An 18550-nucleotide genomic window follows, 5' to 3' on the forward strand; every position below is an offset into this window, starting at 1 on the left:
AACAGGACATAAGCTTTCATTCTGTAATAAAAGACAAATGCTTAAAAGTGAAGTGCCTTCTTAGGTTAAAACAGTAATGGACACATTTTTTCTAAAAGGATAATGAATCACAAGAAGTGCCTAGCTGGCTCAGTTGGTGGAGCATGCAACTCTTGACCTTGGGGTCATGAGTCTGAGCCCTGCGTTGGATGAAGTTTTACGGAAGGAAGGAAGGAAGGAAGGAAGGAAGGAAGGAAGGAAGGAAGGAAGGAGAAAGAGTAAGAGAGAAAAGTGAGAAAGAAAGAAAAAGAAAGAAAGAAAAGAAAGAAAGAAAGAAAGAAAGAAAGAAAGAGGAAGGAAGGAAGGAAGGAAGGAAGGGAGGAAGGGAGGGAGGGAGGGAGGGAGATGGAGAGAGGAGGGAAGGAGGAAAAAGGAAGAAAAAATAATGAATTATAGATTTTTAGAATTGGAGGGGTGCTTACTGATCACCTATCTAATCCATCCCCCTCATTTTAGGGTTGGGAAAACTCTGGTACAGAGTGAGTTTCGGGGAGCACCAGACCAGCCCCAGAGCTCCTGCACAGTCCAGGCCACAGAACACACGAACCCCCAGTGGAAGGCGCCCCTGTACTCCACTGAGCAGACAGAAGTGCATGGCAAGGACTAAACATGACATCTGAGAGCAGAGGTTTTATTTACAATGATACTCAAACAGGATTTAGCAAAAGGTACCTGTTCCTCCCCCTCTTTTCAGCACAAGCTGCACTTCATCAACAAAAAAGAAATTTCCTGGGGGCAGGAAGTGAACGCTCTGCTCAAGTAACTTTCTGCTAAAGCCCACACAAGTTCCGCGCTCCCCAGCTCTGAGTAGGGTGGTTGGTGGACACTACATTAGCAGCTGGGATCAATTCCTGCATCCCCTCGGGAACGTGGCCAGGGAAGACGTCGACAGCGGCAGGGAGAACGTCAGGCTTTCACTTCACTCATGGCTTCCATGAGGCGAGCGCTGTTTGTGACTGCCGTGGTCAGAAAAATGAACCTGTACCCTATGGAGTCCAAAGCACCGGCGTCCGTGACTAAGAGCAGGTCGCGGGCCCCCAGCACCAGCCACGTGAAGCCCTCGGGTCCACGGTCCCGGCTGGATCAGACACAGACGCATCCGCGCCCCGGTCCCGCACACGACGACTTGCAGCACTCGGTGGAAAGGGCGCCCTGCTATCCGGCCCACAGCCAGACTGGCGAGCGGTGCCGGGGCCAGTCGAGGAGCCTTCCTGAGCACTGCCCCTTGTCCCCCACATCCCACCTTCTGCTCCCTCTTACCTTTCTCTCTGCCCAGGAAGCGGAGGGCTGAGATCTCAGAGAACGTGCAGCCACCCAGGAACACCACCAAGATGAGGCGCAAGGACTCGCTGGAAGCCTTGTCTTCCTTGGTCATGTCTGCGAAGATCAGAGCAGACACTCGCGTGTGGCACGGTGCCTGCCCCCACCCGCTGCCGGCGCCCGCCCCGCCCGCACGGTCAATGCCACGCACCTGTGAACGCCAACTCGCTGCAGTTGAGCAGCCTCAGCACCTCGTCCAGACCCTGCCAGCTCCGCCGCTCCAGCACCTGGGGGGGAGGGGGCACAGGCGCCGCTTTCAAGCCCGAGACAGTATCAGGCCTGGGAAAGGAGGGAGGCGGCAGGCGACCGTCGCCTTTCTTGTTAGTTACCGGGGCAGCTAACAGTCGGGACAGGCCAGGCGGCCAGAGAAAGCAGAGCGCGGAGTATGAACGGGAGCGGGTCGCCTGTCCTCACCTGCTCAATGACTCGGCAGCTGAGGGGCACGTAAGCGCCACTGAAGACATATGCCATGTCCCGCGGCACTTTCAGGTCATACTCGCCATCCACACGTGGGATCTAAGGGGTAAAGGGGACTATGTGAGGCGTGTGATCCCTCCAGCCCTTTATGCAGTCAGGGAAAAGTATACAGTTCTTATTTCAACTAAAGGGAAAACCGGCAAAATCCCTATTAAAAAAAAGGAAAAAGACTCCATAACCAAAGATTAAAGCTTTTGTTCAGTATCCACTGATTCCCTTGAATGAGCTCCCCACGTTCCCTGTGAAGGGCTGGAAAGAAAGATGCCCCTTTGCTGATTTCTTGGTGACATGGGACAGGTCTGTCACTGACGTGGCACTCAGCCTATCCTCTGGCATTGGCGGGTGCTTGTTACATGTTTATTAAGTAAATGAATCTTTGTGTCTTGTCTCGGTACTTTTTAATTTTTTCAATGTTTATTTTTGAGATAAAGAGAAACACGCACAGAGTGGGAGTGGGCGAAGGGCAGAGAGCGACAGAGGGAGACACAGAATCTGAAGCAGGCTCCAGGCTCTGAGCTGTCAGTACACAGCCCGACACGGGGCTCGAACTCACGAACTGTGAGATCATGACCTGAGCTGAAGTCAGACGCTTAACCGACTGAGCCACCCCAGTGCCCTGTGCCTTGCTTGTCTCATTATTAAATTAAGCTCATGCTGTAACGCTACTGAACAGAAGGATCTTTGTAAGAACAAAACAACAGAGAGGTTTGTGTGAATTCAAAGCACTCCACAAAGGACTGGACCCACGGCTGCCCCGTCTGTCCTGATCCTACGTACCAAATTCAGCTTCTTACTGATGGCACGAAAATTGCTCCTCTTGGCCAGAGAACTGAAGGCATCAGTAATCTTCCCTGGGAAGGAAATCTGTGCTGGATTTCATTTAAGGTCTACAGGGTCATGACATCGCCACAGGTGAAAGCACTCAGGAAATGACAAACGGCGGGACCGCTCACGTCTCAAGACTCTCCTCAAAGCCATTCACCTAGAATTCCCTAGACCCGATCAAGACATCACCACCCTTCTCCCCAGCACGGTCTCCCTCCTCCTACAGGGTGCCAACTATCTACTAAGCGCAATCCGCAGGGTGAACCTCGCTTACTGGCTAAGTGTGTGGGCCTTGGAGTCAAACTGACCTGGGCTCAAATCTGACTTATTGAGGGATGTTGAACAAGTCACATAACCTCTCTAAGCCTGTTGCCTTATCTATAAAATGGAGATTATGAACTTACTTTGTGAGGATTGACAAACTGTTACCTAAAGGTCTTAGTACTCAGTAAGTGGACAATACGTGGAACCTGCTCGCGGCGGAAGCAGTGGTAATGACAGTGAGAGTGAAGAATCCCGTTCTCCTTCCCCAGCTCATTCTCTCCCTCCCGGGGTGCTCTGCCTGTTGTGAGAAGAGGGGACTCGGGCCAAGGAAGGGGCTACCCGTGCCCTGTGCTCACCTGCAGCCTTGTCCGTCACCAGCTTGCTCACTTTACTCTCCACGGCCGTGAGGGTGTCCCCAGGGGCCTGCTCCGTCAGGAGCCCCGCTCGCCGCAGATTGGAGAAGGTTAGCAGGTGCTCGGGGCCATAGCTCTGAAGAAAATGCAATTCAGCCCCTTACTGCGCGCCCGCCACACCGTATCACGTTGGGTGATATGGAGGTGAGGGACAGAAGGGTCATGTAGTCTGTGCCCTGAAGAAATAACCAAACAGCAAACAAAAAAGAAAAAAAAAAAGCACGGAACTGAGAGAGAACAGAGAAGGCCACTGATGTAAGGGTGGTGGGAAGGGCTTCACAGATGAGGTAAGACTGGAGAAAGACCTAGAAGGAAAGCTGTATCAACGCCTTCCAAGGCGCTGAAGTGAGGGAGAGTCCCAGGGGTGAGAACTCAGCTCTATGGCTCCAGTTCTCCCAGCACTGGCCATCCACCAAGAGAACCGAGAGTGGGAGAGACAAGGGCGTGGGAGGGTCTCCACGTGCTGAAAGGTGACCGTCCTGAGACGCTCTAAGAGGGAGGCAGACGGGGAACAAAATGGGGACACAGACAGCAAAGGGGCCATTTCTTCTGTGTCTTTTAGGAACGTCCCATGACCTCCCTCCACCAAGCTCCCCCGAGTGCATTCTCCTGGCCTTACCTGCAGATACTGTGTTTTCAGAGATCGGTAATCCTTGGGAATCAAACCTGGTAAGGAAGAGGAGACAGGCTCCTGCAAACACCAGCTGAAGTGTCCTAAAATCTACAGTCAGACCACCCACCCACCCACCCAACCATCCTCTTGCTGCCAAAAAAACCCTTAATCAGGAGGAAAGGAATCGGTAAATGTTAACCTTGCATCCTATCCAGTCGATTCTAAACTGACTCTTAAATTTAAGCTTGCTCAGTGAGAGACAGAGCCTGGATCTGAGAGTTCCAAGGCAGAGTCCTGCCTGGGCCGCCAGGGCGCAGAGGGAGGGACGCGGGGAGGCGGGCTGCTCCCAGCGGGAGTGGCGGAGGGATGCGGCAGGAGGGAGGGGGCTCCTGCGCGTTTCTTCCTGCCGTTGGGCCAGCGCTACTGCGAATCACTTTACCGCTACCGAGGAATAGGACAGATGTTCAGATGAAGTCCAAAAGTGCAGCCTGCCATGCTTTCCTCCAGGGAGGTAGGGAGAATGGGCTTGCGACTCTGATAGTCAAAGGAGATGTAGAATAAGCCGACCACTCCTCGGGGCGGAAAGCAGCCTTGAAGACTAGTCCCCACCTGGACGGCTTCCGCCGTACACACGAGTTGCCGTAAAGGGTGAAGGGAGTGGAAGGTGCCTCCGGCCGCGGATGAGTAAGTCACGGGGAAGAATGGCACAGCACGGGGAATAGTCAATGGCACTGTAACAGCGCTGTGCGGTGACAGGCGGTAGCTGCCCTGGTGGGGAGCCCAGCGTCACGCGCACAGTGCCACACACCTGAAACTAACGTGACATCGTGTGCCAACTATACTTCCCGCTGAAAAAAAAAGCAGGTGAAAAGGCTACATAAGCAGGTTAAAAGGTCTGCCACAAAAGGTCGCAGGATCTGAGCTTTTGGAAATGTTTGTGCAATTCCAAAAGGCTGTCCCCTTTTCCTGGACTGTATCTTCATTAGGAAACCTCGTTGAAGGCAGGAGGCCAGATGGAATAAATGCCACTCTGCGCTAAGCCTCTGCGGTCCTACGATGTGACGGGGACTATTCTGGGGGCTTGGCTGTGGTCCTGCTTAGGGTCGGGATGATAAATTAGGACCTGGGGTGTCTCACTCGGAACAAAAACTGCTTTATTTTACAGGGGAAAGAATCCAAGTTACTGGGAAACGTTCTGTCTGCTAGGACGTTCGTCTCCGTCCTTCAAAATGATTTCTGCCATCCCTAAGGTACAGTTTTGCAATCTGGCGTCTTCGGTTCCAGGGGCTCACCATTCTCAGTGATGGACAAAAGGCACATGAGGCGAAGGCTCTCTATAGGCGACACCTACATGGGAAGAAAGAGTCAAAGACAGTTCAAGTTTCAGGACATACGTTCTCTCCCTTCCTCCCGCTGGAGGCCAACCCCACCGCGAAACACCGTTCCCGGAACCCCGGCCACCTGCTCACCTGCCGGTCTATGTGTTCTTCAATGTAGCTGGTGCTCTCCCGGATGTTGAAGCCCTCCAGCAGCGCTGTGAGTAAACACAGGGGAGCCTGTTACGGGGCCGGGGGCGGGGGGGAGGTAGTTGGGGGGGGTTGCCACCTGTGCTAACAGGTGTCTATCTCCCCATCTTTCTCCATCCTTGGGGTGGGTTAAGGACCCCCAGGACTTCTAGCAGGGAGCAGCACTCCCCACAGCCAGCATCAGCCGAAAGGAGCCAGAAGGCATCTCTGCCGGGTGGGACGGGGCTGGGAGCAAGGGAAGCCTTAGCAGGGGCAGGAGCCCAGCAGGACCACCGCAGCTACCGTGCTCGGTCTTGATGAGCTCCTGGAAGTCCTGTTTGGTCTTCTTCTTCATGATGGATTCACAGGCCCCGATATCTACAGATAGGACAAAAAGCGAGCTGACGTACTCCTGGTTCTAAAACGATGTGCCTTTATGTCCAGAAGAATAAAAACTTCTTACTGGCCATGTTGGAGACAGTTATGTGATTACGTGAGAGAGTGCGTATAAATTAGTTAGAATGATACCTGGCGCTTCAACTATGTAATAAAATTATCTAACGTTGTAATCGTTACTGCCGTTAAACCTATAGAAGTATACAAAACAAACGAACAAACAAACAAACAAAACTTCTTAAGGCAAAATGCAGAAGCCCCTCTTCCCATGTCAGACCAAGCAAGATCACTGTGTGCTGGGTGAACAGAGAGCTCCTCTCTTGGGAGAGATCTCTGAGGCATCCCTTCGCCCTCCCCTCATGAAACCTACGGACGCTCAGCAGGCGGTGCTCCTGTTTCAGTCCCTTGAGCTCCTGGGACACGAAGTTCTTCATCTGCTTGATGTCCATGCCTCTCCGGCGCTGGCGGAAGATCCCCTAACGTCAGCCTCTCCCGGCCCTCAGACATGAGCAGCCACCCCTCTCCCCCGGATCCCCCTGATGCAAGAGAAAAGACAGGGGGCTGTCGTTGTATCAGAAGGGAGCCGAAGGGCAGCAGCCTTGGGAAGCCACTGGGGAAACAGAACAGAGGACCCCGGCCTAGAGCCTCACGTCATACTGAGCCTGTAAGTTCCGGGCCTTCTGGCTCAAAAACCCAAAGACGTTGGAGAAGTGTTCATTACGAATCTCATTAAACACCTGCAAGGGGAACAAGACGGCAACGACTTACCAGAGAGACACCTAACCAGCGCCTCCTCCCTGAGCAGTGTGATGAGCGCACGAGAGCAGCGCCCAGCTGTTCTAGCAAAATCACGGAGAAAGCTGAGCTGATCTTCTAAGTGTGTGTCAAATATCAGCTCCGCGCTCGGGGTGTGCTCGCTCCCGGTGGGGAATCCATCTCCCACAGGCTCAGCCTCCCCTCCCAGAGCCGGGGCCCACGCCCCGGGCAAGCCCACAGCCAGCACCCATCCCCTCACCTTGTCCTCGGCATTGAGTAGCACCTTTAAGCTCCTGTCAGAGGATGTGACTTCTGGGCCAAAATCGACACTCCCTTTGAGAGCAGAGGGAGCAGCTATGAGGACCTCCGCTGAGGCTGAGGCTTTCTTTCTCCTACCCTTTCCTGAACTGCCATTAAAAGTCCCTGAACTATCTGGAAGCTAGCAGTCGGCTCTGAGTCTGGGGCTCTCCCACCAGCCCTGCCCCACGCAAGGGGCCCCGGCCGCCGAGCACCACCTCCATCTTGCCGGGACGCCGCTCACCACACTTGATGCGGAACGTGTCATCCACCAGGCCCTCGTAAACCACCTGGGAGCAAAGTGCCGTCACAAAGTCCACGTCTGAAATGAGATCCCCACTCATGAGGGTCCTCCCGGACCTATACGTCTACCCAGTTCACTCCGCGTCAGCTCCCGTGCCTCCAGAGGGCCCAAGCGCCACGCTCCCCATCAACGATGGCATTCACAGCCCCAACCTGAGGATCCCATCTGGGCCGCCACGTTCGCCATATCCTCACGTCTCCGAGGGTCCAAAGACAACGGGAGTGCTGAGTATAACGTACCTCTGTCCAGTAGGAAGATGTGTCCAATTTCTGGCCTTCGGCCCTTGGTTTCGCCATCCTCCTCCTCTTCCAGTGTCCTCCACAATTCATACGACATCTGCCAGGGACCAGGAAATTCCCAGTCTTGTGTCCAGGTCCCTGTGACAGCCCGCACCTACTGAAGCCCTCTTTTCCACATGACACCTCTATTTGACCCCAGGAGGGAAACTAATTGTTAACAATATGAACTCCTGCACCTGCACCTGTTCCCACCCCTTACCCCTCCCCATGCCCATAGAGGCGTGTCCTTGGCCCCAAAGAAGACATGTAGGAGTGTTACCCCTGAGGCCCTGGCCCTGGCCTTTCTGTTAGCCACACAAGTCCTCCTCTCTGAGGACCTATTCCAGAACAAGAAAAGCAAGCTAAAGAATATACCTCTTATCACACATGCCCATGGGCAGTCCTTGGTGGGTAGAGAACGGGTGGAATGGGGGCTATCGGGACAAGATTGCTGCCAGTGCCCACCTTGGCACATCTGCCAATTCCGTAGCAGTTAGGGAAGGGTCCATACAGAGTGCTGAGGAGGTGTAAGGCCTGCGCCACGGTGTTGATCCAACGCTGATCTCCCTCCTGCAGGGGCCATATGGGCCACAAAGATATGGGCCAAGCCAGCAGACCCATCTGGAGAGGGGCTAGGGCAGGAAGGCAGGGTGTGGGGACTGCTTGAAAGCTTTCATTCTGATTGGCCCCAGAGCAAGGCCTGCGGACATCAACCAGTAGCATTTGATCTAGAAACCAGTATCTCGAGTTAGGGGAAGGTTCCATCAGTATTTCCGGCCCAACTGTAGCCCACTGGACTCCATGTTTGTCCCCACCTGTCAATGCCAAGACCCAAGGACCCTGCACTTACCAGGAAGTAGTCCCTGAAAAATTCTGGGAGCTCCATGCTCAACAGATCCACATCAAGAGGTAGCAAAGAAAAGGCCCATTCGTCACAGCTCACATCTGCGGGTACAGATGGTGTGAGTCTCCCTGCCGAAGGCACGGGGCTCCACGCTGAGAAGGTCGGTCCCCACAGTCATGCCGAAATATCGGAGCACCTGCCACATGCCCAGCATGACACGAAGCACGGGACACCCAAAGATAAGTTTAAGACAGAGTCTGTGCCCTGAAGGAGTTCACGGTCTGCTAACAAAAGGAGACCCGTACACCACAGCCACACCACGTGGTAAGGGGTGTGTGTGCGTGAGGGCGCCGACAAAAGTGCTGAGGAAACCTCATTCCCTAGTGGACAAACACTGACAGGAAGCCACACAGGCGCAGGCACTGGGGCACTGGGGGTACTGTGGTGAACGGAATGGACACGCTCCCCATCTTCCGCGAGAGAACCTCAATCTAGTGGAAACGCACCAGACACATCTCATCACGGCTGTGCCCCACGGAGCTAGAAGAGGAATCCAGGAGCACAAACGTTCAGGGATCGAACCTCAACTATAGGGAGCATGGAAGAGTATAGGGGTGCCGGGGCAGAGGAAAGACAAGCGACATTTAAGCTTAGAATTTGAGTAAAATTTGGGTATGGAAAAAAAAAAAGCTGAGGGTGGAGAATATTCTAGGCAACGGGAACAGCATGTGTGAAGTGCCCAAGGCAGGAGGAAAGGAGGGAGCAGCACACGGTGAGGGGGAGGGGGGAGGGAGGGAGCAAACACAGGAGGCCAAGGAGGCCCCCGGGTCCCGGCACAGGCGGAGTTCGGAGTTCCAGCCAGGAGCACTGGGAGCACTGTGCCGGATGCAGAGGCAAGCAGAATGGAGGGCGCGCTCTCCCTGTGGGAAGGGGTCTCGGAAGGTAGGAATGGCGGCACCTGGCATCCCCTTCGGCCCTCCCTTTAGGGCCCTCTCCGGCCCCCCCTCGTCAGGAGCCTCCCCTCCTCCCAGGCCCACAGGCAGACACAGGGAGCCAGCGATCATTCCCTTCTTCGTGCTCCCCGTTTCCACTCACAGTGGCCTTCTCTCACCTCCATAGACTCCCTCTTCCTCCAGCACCATCTCACACGCGTGAAACTGAAAGACAAGAGGGAGTGGCTGGTGACCGCCGCCTTCTCTGTGCTTCCGTCTCTGGAGCTCCACTGTCACTGCTGAGGACAATACCTACTGAACCTAGCACCCACAAGGGAACGTGGACTCGGACGGCCAGGGAGGACCACTGGGACCGTCTAGCCCAGGGCTTTGTTTCCCTCTCATCCCCTTTATTTATGTATTCAGTCCAGTGCTCCTCTCTCCCCGAGAAACTGGAAAACTGCACAAAGGAGAAGGTATTTCAGCTGTCACCGAAGGGTGAGTCCCAAAGACAGACGTGCGAGGGAGGGCACGACCGCGCCTCGGAGGAAAGGGGTGGTGGCATGGAGAGGCTGGTCAGCGCATGTCCAGGGGACCCCTGGAGTCACTGAGAGGGGTCTGGGGATCCAGCCCGGGAGTCAACGGCACAGGGTGTTTAAAGTAAGTGGTGTGTGCGAGAGAAGAGAACAGGGAGGGGCACGAGAGCTACAGGGAGGATTCTAGGGAACACCGAAATTAAAAGGGCGCACCGTGCGAGACCTGGAGAGAAGACAAGGATGGCATGGGGGGGGGGGGAGCAGGGGACGCAGCGCCTCTAAAGGCAGGACGGCCAGAGTCTCAGGAAGAATGGGCAACAGTGTCAGTGCTGGAGACATTAGGACGCACGTGAACCAGGCCTCGCTGGATTTGACAACAGAGCCCTGGGAGGACTCGGCTTAAAGACCGAGGTGGGCGTGAGGGTGTGGGAGCAGCGGCGGCAAGACCTCTTCACAGAAGTGTGGACACAACAGGAGGCAGAGCCCCCGACAGGGAGAAGACACGAAGCAGGGAGGATCATCTAGAAGGCACAGACACGGGGGCGCCTGGGGGGCTCAGTCGGTGAAGCGTCCGACTTCGGCTAAGGTCGTGATCTGGCGGTCCGTGGGTTCGAGCCCCACGTCGGGCCCTGTGCTGACAGCTCGGAGCCTGGAGCCGGCTTCAGATTCTGTGTCTCCCTCTCTCTCTGCCCCTCCCCTGCTTGCACTTTGTCTCTCTCTCAAAAATAAATAAACACTAAAAAAAAGTAGAGAAAAAAAAAAAGAAAAAGTGGCAGACATGGTTGAAGACAGAAGAGAAAGGTCTACCTAACAAAGCAAGAGGGTAGAGAAGGAGCATGGATGTAGGGCTAAGAACACAGGTGAACCAGCTGATCAGGGAGGGGAAGAGGCCAGAGTCACTTCCTCCTTTGAGACCAGTGGGAAGAAGGCAAAATAATTAGAGGCAATGAGGAGAACAGTGAAGCATATTATCTGATACAGACGATGGTACCAATGTACATTAAGCATTTTACACGTGCTAGGCATTGTCCTTAGCGTTTTATAAGGATTACCTCTCACAATCCTAGACTGACTCTACAAGATGTGGAAAATTAATGCTACGTGTTCCTTATTTTACTTTACACAGAAAAATCCTATTCATCCCTCACTTATTTCTTTTTCTTTTTAAAAAAAATGCTTATTTATTTTGAGAGAGAGCAGGGGAGGGACAGAGAGAGAAGAGAGAGTCCCAAGCAGGCTGCACAACGTCAGTGCAGAGCCCGACGTGGGGCTCGAACTCACTTACTGCAAGACCATGACCTGAGCCGAAACCAAGAATTGGATGCCTAACCGACGGAGCCACCCAGGTGTCCCTTTCTTTCTTTTCTTTTTTTTTTTAAAGTAGGCTCTGGGGCACCTGGGTGGCTCAGTTGGTTAAACGACTGACTTCGGCTCAAGTCATGATCTTGAAGCAGTTACTGAGTTTGAGCCCCGCGTGGGGCCCTGTGCTGATAGCTCAGAGCTTGGAGCCTACTTTGGATTCTGTGTCTCCTTTTCTCTCTGCCCCTCCCCCATTCTCGCCCTCTCTCTCTCTCAAAAATAAACATTAGAAAAAAATTTTTAAGAAAAATAAAAAATAAAGGAGGCTCTACACCCAATGTGGGGCTTGAACTCACAACCCCGAGATCAAGAGTCATTTGCTCTATGGACTGAGACAGCCAGGTGCCCCATCCCTCACTCATTTCTGTCAGTAAAACTGAAACTGTAGGCCTACTTTTAGGGCTGAGAGTTCCAGAGCCCAGATCGACAACTGCCAATCTTCATAATTAAGAAGAGGAGTCTCGGGAAGAGAGAGAGATAACCTCTTTGCTATGGCTACTGAGAAAGAGGTGGTTCAGTGACAGAAAATTCGGTCAAAGAATCTGATTAGTTAGGATGTGAGATGGAGAAGATTCACTGAAATACCAATTTTGTTTTCCTGTGTAAGAGGGAGGCTTGTAGGATTATTTGAAACTATTACCAACTTGTTCTATCCCATTTAAACAAATCTGTCCTTGGAAGTACACTTTGAAAAAAGGGGTTTTGTAAGACTCCAAAAACTGGAATTTACTGCCACAGCTCCTTTAATAACATTAAAAAGTAACCTGTAACTCCGAACAGTTATCATAGTCAATAATTTCTTGCCCTGGTAATGATGTCATACTTGAAATATCTGTATTTCTAAACACAATAAACAGCCGTTAAGACTCTTCTACAAATTTGCAAATGATCTTCAGTGGAAGATCATTGACTCTTTCTTCTTCTTCCTTTCACATAAGAAAACAATATAAGCCTGTGATTTCACAACAAAAGTTGAAAGCCATTTAAATCAAGTGAGGTAACTACTTGCCATTTGCAACGACACGGATGGATCTAAAAAGTATAACGCTAAGAGAAATAAGTCGGTCAAAGAAAGACAAATACCATATGATTTCAATCATATGTGGAATTTTTTATGTTTATTTATTTATTTTTGAGAGAGAGAGAGAGCATGCAGGATGGGGCAAACAGAGACAGAGAGAGAGAATCCCAAGCAGGCTCCACACTGTCAGTCCAGAGCCCGATGTGGGGCTCAATCTCACAACCAGGGGATCAAGACCTGAGCTGAAATCAAGAGTCGGACGCTTACCCGACTGAGCCACCCAGGCGCCCGTCACTTCTGGAATTTAACGAACGAATGAGCAAAGGGAAAACAAAAGAGAGACAGACATGAACCGAGAAACACTCTTAACTGCAGACAACACGCTGACGGTCATCAGATGGAGGTGCGTGGGGAGACGGGGGAAACAGGTGATGGGGAGTAAGGAGGGTGCTTGCGATGAGCACAGGGTGATGTATGGAACTGGTGACTCACTGCCTTACACACCTAAAACTAATTACGCTGTATGTTAACTATACCGAAATTAAAATAACAAAAAGTGAAAATGCTCAGCCCTGTTATAAAAAAGAGAGGTAAGTATTACTATCAACTCCATCTCATAGATGAGAAAACTGGGACACAGAGCACTGAGGAACCCCATCCAAGATCACACAGTTAATCAGAGCTAAGCAAGGATTCACAGCCACTTTGGCTTTATTAGTCTTAGCTACCGCTTCCATTTTCTCTAGTTTTTTGGGGAAAATTGAAAAAGAATAAACCCCTGTCCTTTCAACCTTAATTTCCATCTGCTCTACATGCGACATGCACTATTTGGTACAGCTTTATAGGCCTAGGGCAGGCAGTGCAAAGACCTGGTACATCATTCCTTCTCGTCAGTAAGACAGAGGATGTACCCGTGATGCACCTTGCTGACGTGGCGGTGAGAGCGGAGTTGGATGGACTCAGGAAACGGAGGAGCCACGGCAGGTCACCAAACACTACAAGTACTGAGCTAAAAAGGATGGAAGAGACCTAGCCTGGTCGTGCTAACTCCTGTGGGACCGTGGGCCTTACTTCCCTCTGCTGCTCAAAGCTGGGGTGGAGTTCAATGGTCTCTAAGGTTCCTTTCTCGTGTAAGAAAAGGCTTTTCCAAAGTATATCGGTATAGTTCTAGTAACCCGGAGGCAGCTGGCCACATGCCTTGGATGAGCATGACGGGGGGCGCATGGGGGGGGGGGGGTAATGATTTATTGTATTTATTATTAAAGGGATAGAAAAAGAAAGTCACTGAAACCATAATACAGTGCACCTTACAGTACAGAAATTTGTGTGAGAAGGGATACACAGCAGGTTCTACTTCACAAGAAGTCTACGTAGAGGCCACCTCTCACAATTCCACAGTCCTTAACTGGGGCAGTTTGATGACAGACCCTCCGCTAAACGGTAAGGACCATGTCAATGACAAGACCAGGACGGGTATTTTGTTCAGTCACATAGTTTGCTTCGCAGGAGATACGGCTGTTGGGCCCCGGCCCCTTCCCAGCCTTCCATCTTGATCTACCTTCTCCTATTCCCACCAGCACCCAGACTCACCTTCTGAGGGCTGAAGATCACTTTGTATTTCCGAGTTCGGCCAGCCAACTTGTCAGCATTGACAAGACCTACAGACATAAGGAACGCAATCCAGAAAGCCATGGGCCATTTGTTAGACTAGAAGCAAGGAAGCGGATATCCTCTACAAGTGATATGGCCAACTCGAAACATCTTTTCTTTTTAAAGTGGGTTTTTTTTTAAAGCTTATTTATTTAGACAGAGACAGAGAGAGAGACAGAGCAAGTGGGGGAGGGGCAAAAAGAGAGAGAGGGAGAGAGAATCCCAAGCAGGCCAAAGCCCACTGTCAGCCCAAAGCCTGACATGGGGCTCGAACCCATGGAACACATGATCACCACCTGAGCTAAACAGACGCTTAACCGAATGCGCCACCCAGGAGCCCCTCGAACTATCTTTTCTTTTAAAAGGTCCTCACGGCCCAAGCCCTTAATCTTGGCCACTCCTTCCCAGGTCTTAGTTACACGCAGCACCATGGCATACTCACTGGCAACATATCGCATGTTCTTGATCCGCGGTCTGACCAAGAAGCACAACCTGCGGGAGAGAAAGGGAAAAGAACCAGAAAGCCGCAGTGAAGGAAAGTCATGGAGGCGGTGATGGCAGCTTGGGAGAAACTGAAACGTGAACTCTCTCACCATCTGCTCGTCTTGCCGGGCCTACCGTTCTCAGCCGAGCCAAAGCTTGGCCAGGCTCCCCTGGCCTACAGAAGACTCCCTTCCGTACAACAGCTACACCGGCACTCGGGGTGGGGGTGGGGGGCACCAGGGGCTCCTGCTCTCCCATAATTTACAATCTACTGGGCAAAATGAGATGCACGTATGTATGGAGTATATTAATAATCAAGTGTTAAAAATAAAACAAGAAAGTATACGAGATCGTGTTTTAATTGGGGTATTTTCCTCTAAAGGAGGATAAATGTTACTTACGACAGAAAAACAAACAAAATAAAAACATAGGCCAGACAACAGGCTGTGTGCGACCGAGTGCCAGGTGAACAGGACAGATACTAAACACCAGGGAAATGCGGAGGAGGAGAAAAGCCCCCAGGAGTGGAAGGGCGACCCAGAGCTTCATGGAGCAGGTGGCACCGGGCTCTGAAGGCTGGGTGGTTTTCGCAGGAGCAGTGAGGGCAGGAGAGAACTACACGCAGTGAATGGAGTGGCCCGGGGCAGGGGGCAAAGGCATAGCTGGGTGGCGTGTGTGTGTGTGCGTGTGTGTGTCAAGTAGAGGCTTGAGGGGACAAGTGACAGACGAGGCTGGAAAGGCAGCATGAGCCACGCTGCACACAGCCTTGGAATCTGTGACGGTCAATCTGGACTTCACTCGGTAAGTAAGGGGAGCCTTGGAGGTTCCTGTGAGGAGCGTAGTGGAAATATTTTTGGACGATCAATCAGTCTGGTTTAGCGACGGCAGACTGGATTAGAGAGAGACGAGAACAAGGGAGGGAGAAAGTGCCGAAAGGGAGACCAGTTACGAGGCCATGGCACGACCTAGGCGTGAGTTGGCAGAGGTGAAGGGAGATGAACCAGAGCGCAAACATGGCACCAGGCTCCAGCCAAGGCCGGACCGGGGCGGACGTGCGGGGCCCTCCTCCAGCCTGGGGCCCGGACGGACTCTCCCAGACACTCACTGTTCACTGGAGCTGACGGCTGGCTTGTTCTCCACCTTGTACAGCTTGTCTACTTCATGTTGCTACAGAGAGAAGCCAACAAGGCCAAGGATGTAAGTGCTTGAAACCCAAAGCATGACGCAAAGGGGACTGCAGTAAGGGCTCCTGTTCGTGGTACTTTCTAGGAATCAAACTGCCTCCCTGACAACCATCCCACCGAACTTTCCTCACGCTGGCAACAGAAAAAAATAACAAAAAACCGAGACCAAACAATTCAAAAACAATCCAAACAATAGCATCGATCCCCCTTCATCCACCCGATTCAGCTACTCTGCATTTACTAGTAGGGTAGTCACTCTTTGGTAATTTGTACTGCTCATCAAAAGCAAAACTGCTTAATGAGGAAAGAGGGGCCAGAGTCCACTGGGAAGAGGGGCAGGTACCTTCAAGATGGAGACATTGGCGATACGATCCAAAGGGCTCATGAGATCTGCCTCAATGAACAAGTCTTTTTTCCCCGGGAGCTGAAGGACACAGTATCTTGGGTCACTCACAGGTCCCACACGCTCCCTCAGCTGAGAGCCTGTCCAGCCATCCACTTAATAAAAGCACAGACCGAGTTGGGAGTGTGGGGGGCATCGTATCATCTACTCCAGCACCTCATTCATTGTCTATATCCACACTGGACATTTCTTTATATATTCACCCCGTCTGTCTTCTCATTTCCTGTACCAGTAGAAAATTATTTCACCTTCTTTCCAAGGTTAAGGCCTGTCACTCAACACATATATATATATAAATATATATACATTTATTAAGCACATGCCATTGCTTGATTCTTCACTACGGACTCATTGGAGACAGTGTTGAACAAAACAGATGTCCTCAAGGACCTTCTAATCTAGTGGGGAACATGGACATTAAACAAATAAATAAGCATATAACCCATTACCACTATAGCAACAACATTATTTTCCAAGTAAGACAAGATAAAAATCTCAAGCTCAGCTTTGCTTCTCTCTCCACCTTCACGAACAATCAGTAGATCTTTGAGTCTTCTTCCGCCCCGACTGAAAATCCATCACTTCCCTTCATTCCCACTGTCACTAATTTTGCCTCATCAATGGTCTCCCAGCTAGCGTTTCTCTTGTTGCCCATGTACCCCACGCCACACATGGCTATGAGCCATCTTCAAGCATTGCTTCACGCAGTTAAGCGGGGAAAGAAAATCTTCAGTGGGTCCTAAAGCCTACTGCATAATTTCTGATTGCTCTCTTCCCTGTAAATGCCTTGTCCTTCCCTGATTCCTCAACTTTGCTCCTACCAACCAGTCTATCTGCCTGGAACACGGTCCTCCATTTCCAAGGAGAATATGCTTATTCCTCACAATGCTAGAATCCTTGAAACTCCCGACCACTCCAACTAGAAATGGCTGCTTGTTCTGAATGCTTCTGACACTCTAGCTGTCACCCGTTTACCACGTGATATCACCTATGTGGTTAATTTGCGCTTCACAGGGCTCCTACTAGAGTAAATCCCTAACGACAAAGATGTCTTAACCATCTCTGCATCCCCGGTGATGCGGGGCACGACTGGTCTCCCTTGCCTCTACGAAAAACGAGTGACTTTCATGAACTGTCCGTCAGGTCCCAAGCAGCTCTTACTGCCCTCTGGTTTTCCTCCCTAAATGCTTCATTTTTTGGACCTGCTATAGAAACTCCAAGGACAATACCAAGGGCCTGGACCCAGACCAAGGGGACTCCGCAAGAAAGAACAACGCGCGCAGCGAGCGCTAAACTGTTGATGCGGAAAAGGCCCCAGGCGTGGCGGGCACTGACCTGCTCCAGCAGATAGATGAGCTGGTCTCGGGCCAGTCTCTTGAGCATGGAGAAGTCAGGTAGCTCTGGGGCGTCCAGGCGATGGGGAAAAGCCATGGCAGCGAAAACCGGAGCCGCAGCGTGGAAGGGGGACGCCCTCCGCTCGGAGAAAGTCGGCAGCAGCCCAGGCTAAGCGCAGGGCAGCGCTCCTTCGGGCTTGGGCACCTTTCGAAAGAGCCCCCCGAAGGGGCTCTCGCTCCTGCACTGGAATGAATGGCCACCTGTCGGTCAGACAGCCGCAGCGTCGGAGGACACTCGTCCAGATCAGCAGCTCCGGGACCGACCCGCCCCTCCCCGGTCCACTCCCCCCGTCCCAGGATTCCGGTCTACACCCGCAGGTTTCTTTCGCGGCGTGCGGGAAGAACGCCGCCTCCTGCCAGAGAGCGAAGCGACTTCCTAGACCTCCCGGAAGTCCCGTGCGCTCGACCAGCGCTTAGCGTATCGGGAAGGGGACGGCGTCCTGGAAGGGACAGTTGAAAACGCGGGAGCAACGGGCCAACGTTCCAGTCTCATACCTGGCCAGAGGGGAGGGTTCCTGTCATAAAAGGACGACATCTTAAACTAATTTTTAAGGGCACACCCAATTCTCCCAGTTCGCACAAGCGAGGGTTGGACACTTGCTAGATTTTGAGAACTTCGTAAAATGGGCGAGGCCGACTCGGAGTCCGGAGTGCACTGATCTCTGGGGATCTTGACTGTCAGTCAAATCTATTCCACAAACTTGGCTGCCAACTGGGAGCGCTGTGGCTTCCCAACTGCAGGAGGCAAGACGCGGAGAGATGGGATGCGGCAGAGAAAAGAAGGGGAACGCGTTAGGATCCAATGGAAGCTAAGTCCCGCCCCCTGTGACCTTTGGCTACCGGAGTTTGGATAAATATCCTTCTTGGGAAAACGAATAAGCTGTGGCATATTCATGCAATAAAAATAACGGAATAAATGAAAGAACCCAGATACAGGGTGGCATCTGTATGATGCCATTAATATACAGTTCTAGAACAGGAGAACATAATCAGTGGTGGAAAATTTTTCAGAAAAGTGATTGGCTTTGGGGTAAGAATTGCCTGGGAAGAGAAATTAGGGAATTTTCAGGGGTGATAGTAATCATCCATATCCGCCTAGTTTTTTTGTTTTGTTTTGTTTTGAAGCCATTGTAATGGACGGATCCGCTGAGAATACCTGCACTCACTAATCAATCATAACATCACATCCTCATCTCGTGGTGAGATACATAGAAGTACAAAGCATCACTCAATACCAAAAATTGAATCTGATCAAGT

At 51.8% G+C, this 18550-nt stretch overlaps 1 protein-coding gene across 4 annotated transcripts; it reads right to left on the bottom strand.

The window, feature by feature from the left end:
- Positions 1–649: 649 nt before the first annotated feature.
- On the bottom strand, positions 650–18131 carry VPS33B (VPS33B late endosome and lysosome associated). 4 transcript variants are annotated; one of them, XM_027068104.2, is made up of 24 exons: positions 17606–18131; positions 17235–17477; positions 15840–15920; positions 15418–15479; positions 14272–14321; positions 13770–13837; positions 9443–9488; positions 8338–8432; positions 7953–8057; positions 7449–7545; positions 7150–7227; positions 6868–6941; positions 6503–6589; positions 6223–6313; positions 5760–5834; positions 5421–5485; positions 5244–5298; positions 3958–4004; positions 3282–3414; positions 2614–2687; positions 1774–1875; positions 1511–1586; positions 1300–1416; positions 650–1025 (listed from the first exon to the last, which is right to left on the bottom strand). In XM_027068104.2, the coding sequence occupies exons 2-24, from the start codon at positions 17328–17330 to the stop codon at positions 946–948; spliced, it is 1854 nt and encodes a 617-aa protein (XP_026923905.1). In that variant the 5' UTR covers positions 17331–17477; positions 17606–18131; the 3' UTR covers positions 650–945. The 4 variants fall into 4 exon arrangements, with proteins under 4 accessions (XP_026923905.1, XP_053079509.1, XP_026923908.1 ...); XM_053223534.1 differs by having other exon boundaries at positions 17235–18131; XM_027068107.2 differs by lacking the exon at positions 17606–18131 and having other exon boundaries at positions 15840–15994; positions 17235–17591.
- Positions 18132–18550: the final 419 nt, after the last annotated feature.

Source organism: Acinonyx jubatus, chromosome B3 (genome assembly GCF_027475565.1).
Source record: "Acinonyx jubatus isolate Ajub_Pintada_27869175 chromosome B3, VMU_Ajub_asm_v1.0, whole genome shotgun sequence".
Lineage (NCBI taxonomy): Eukaryota > Metazoa > Chordata > Mammalia > Carnivora > Felidae > Acinonyx > Acinonyx jubatus.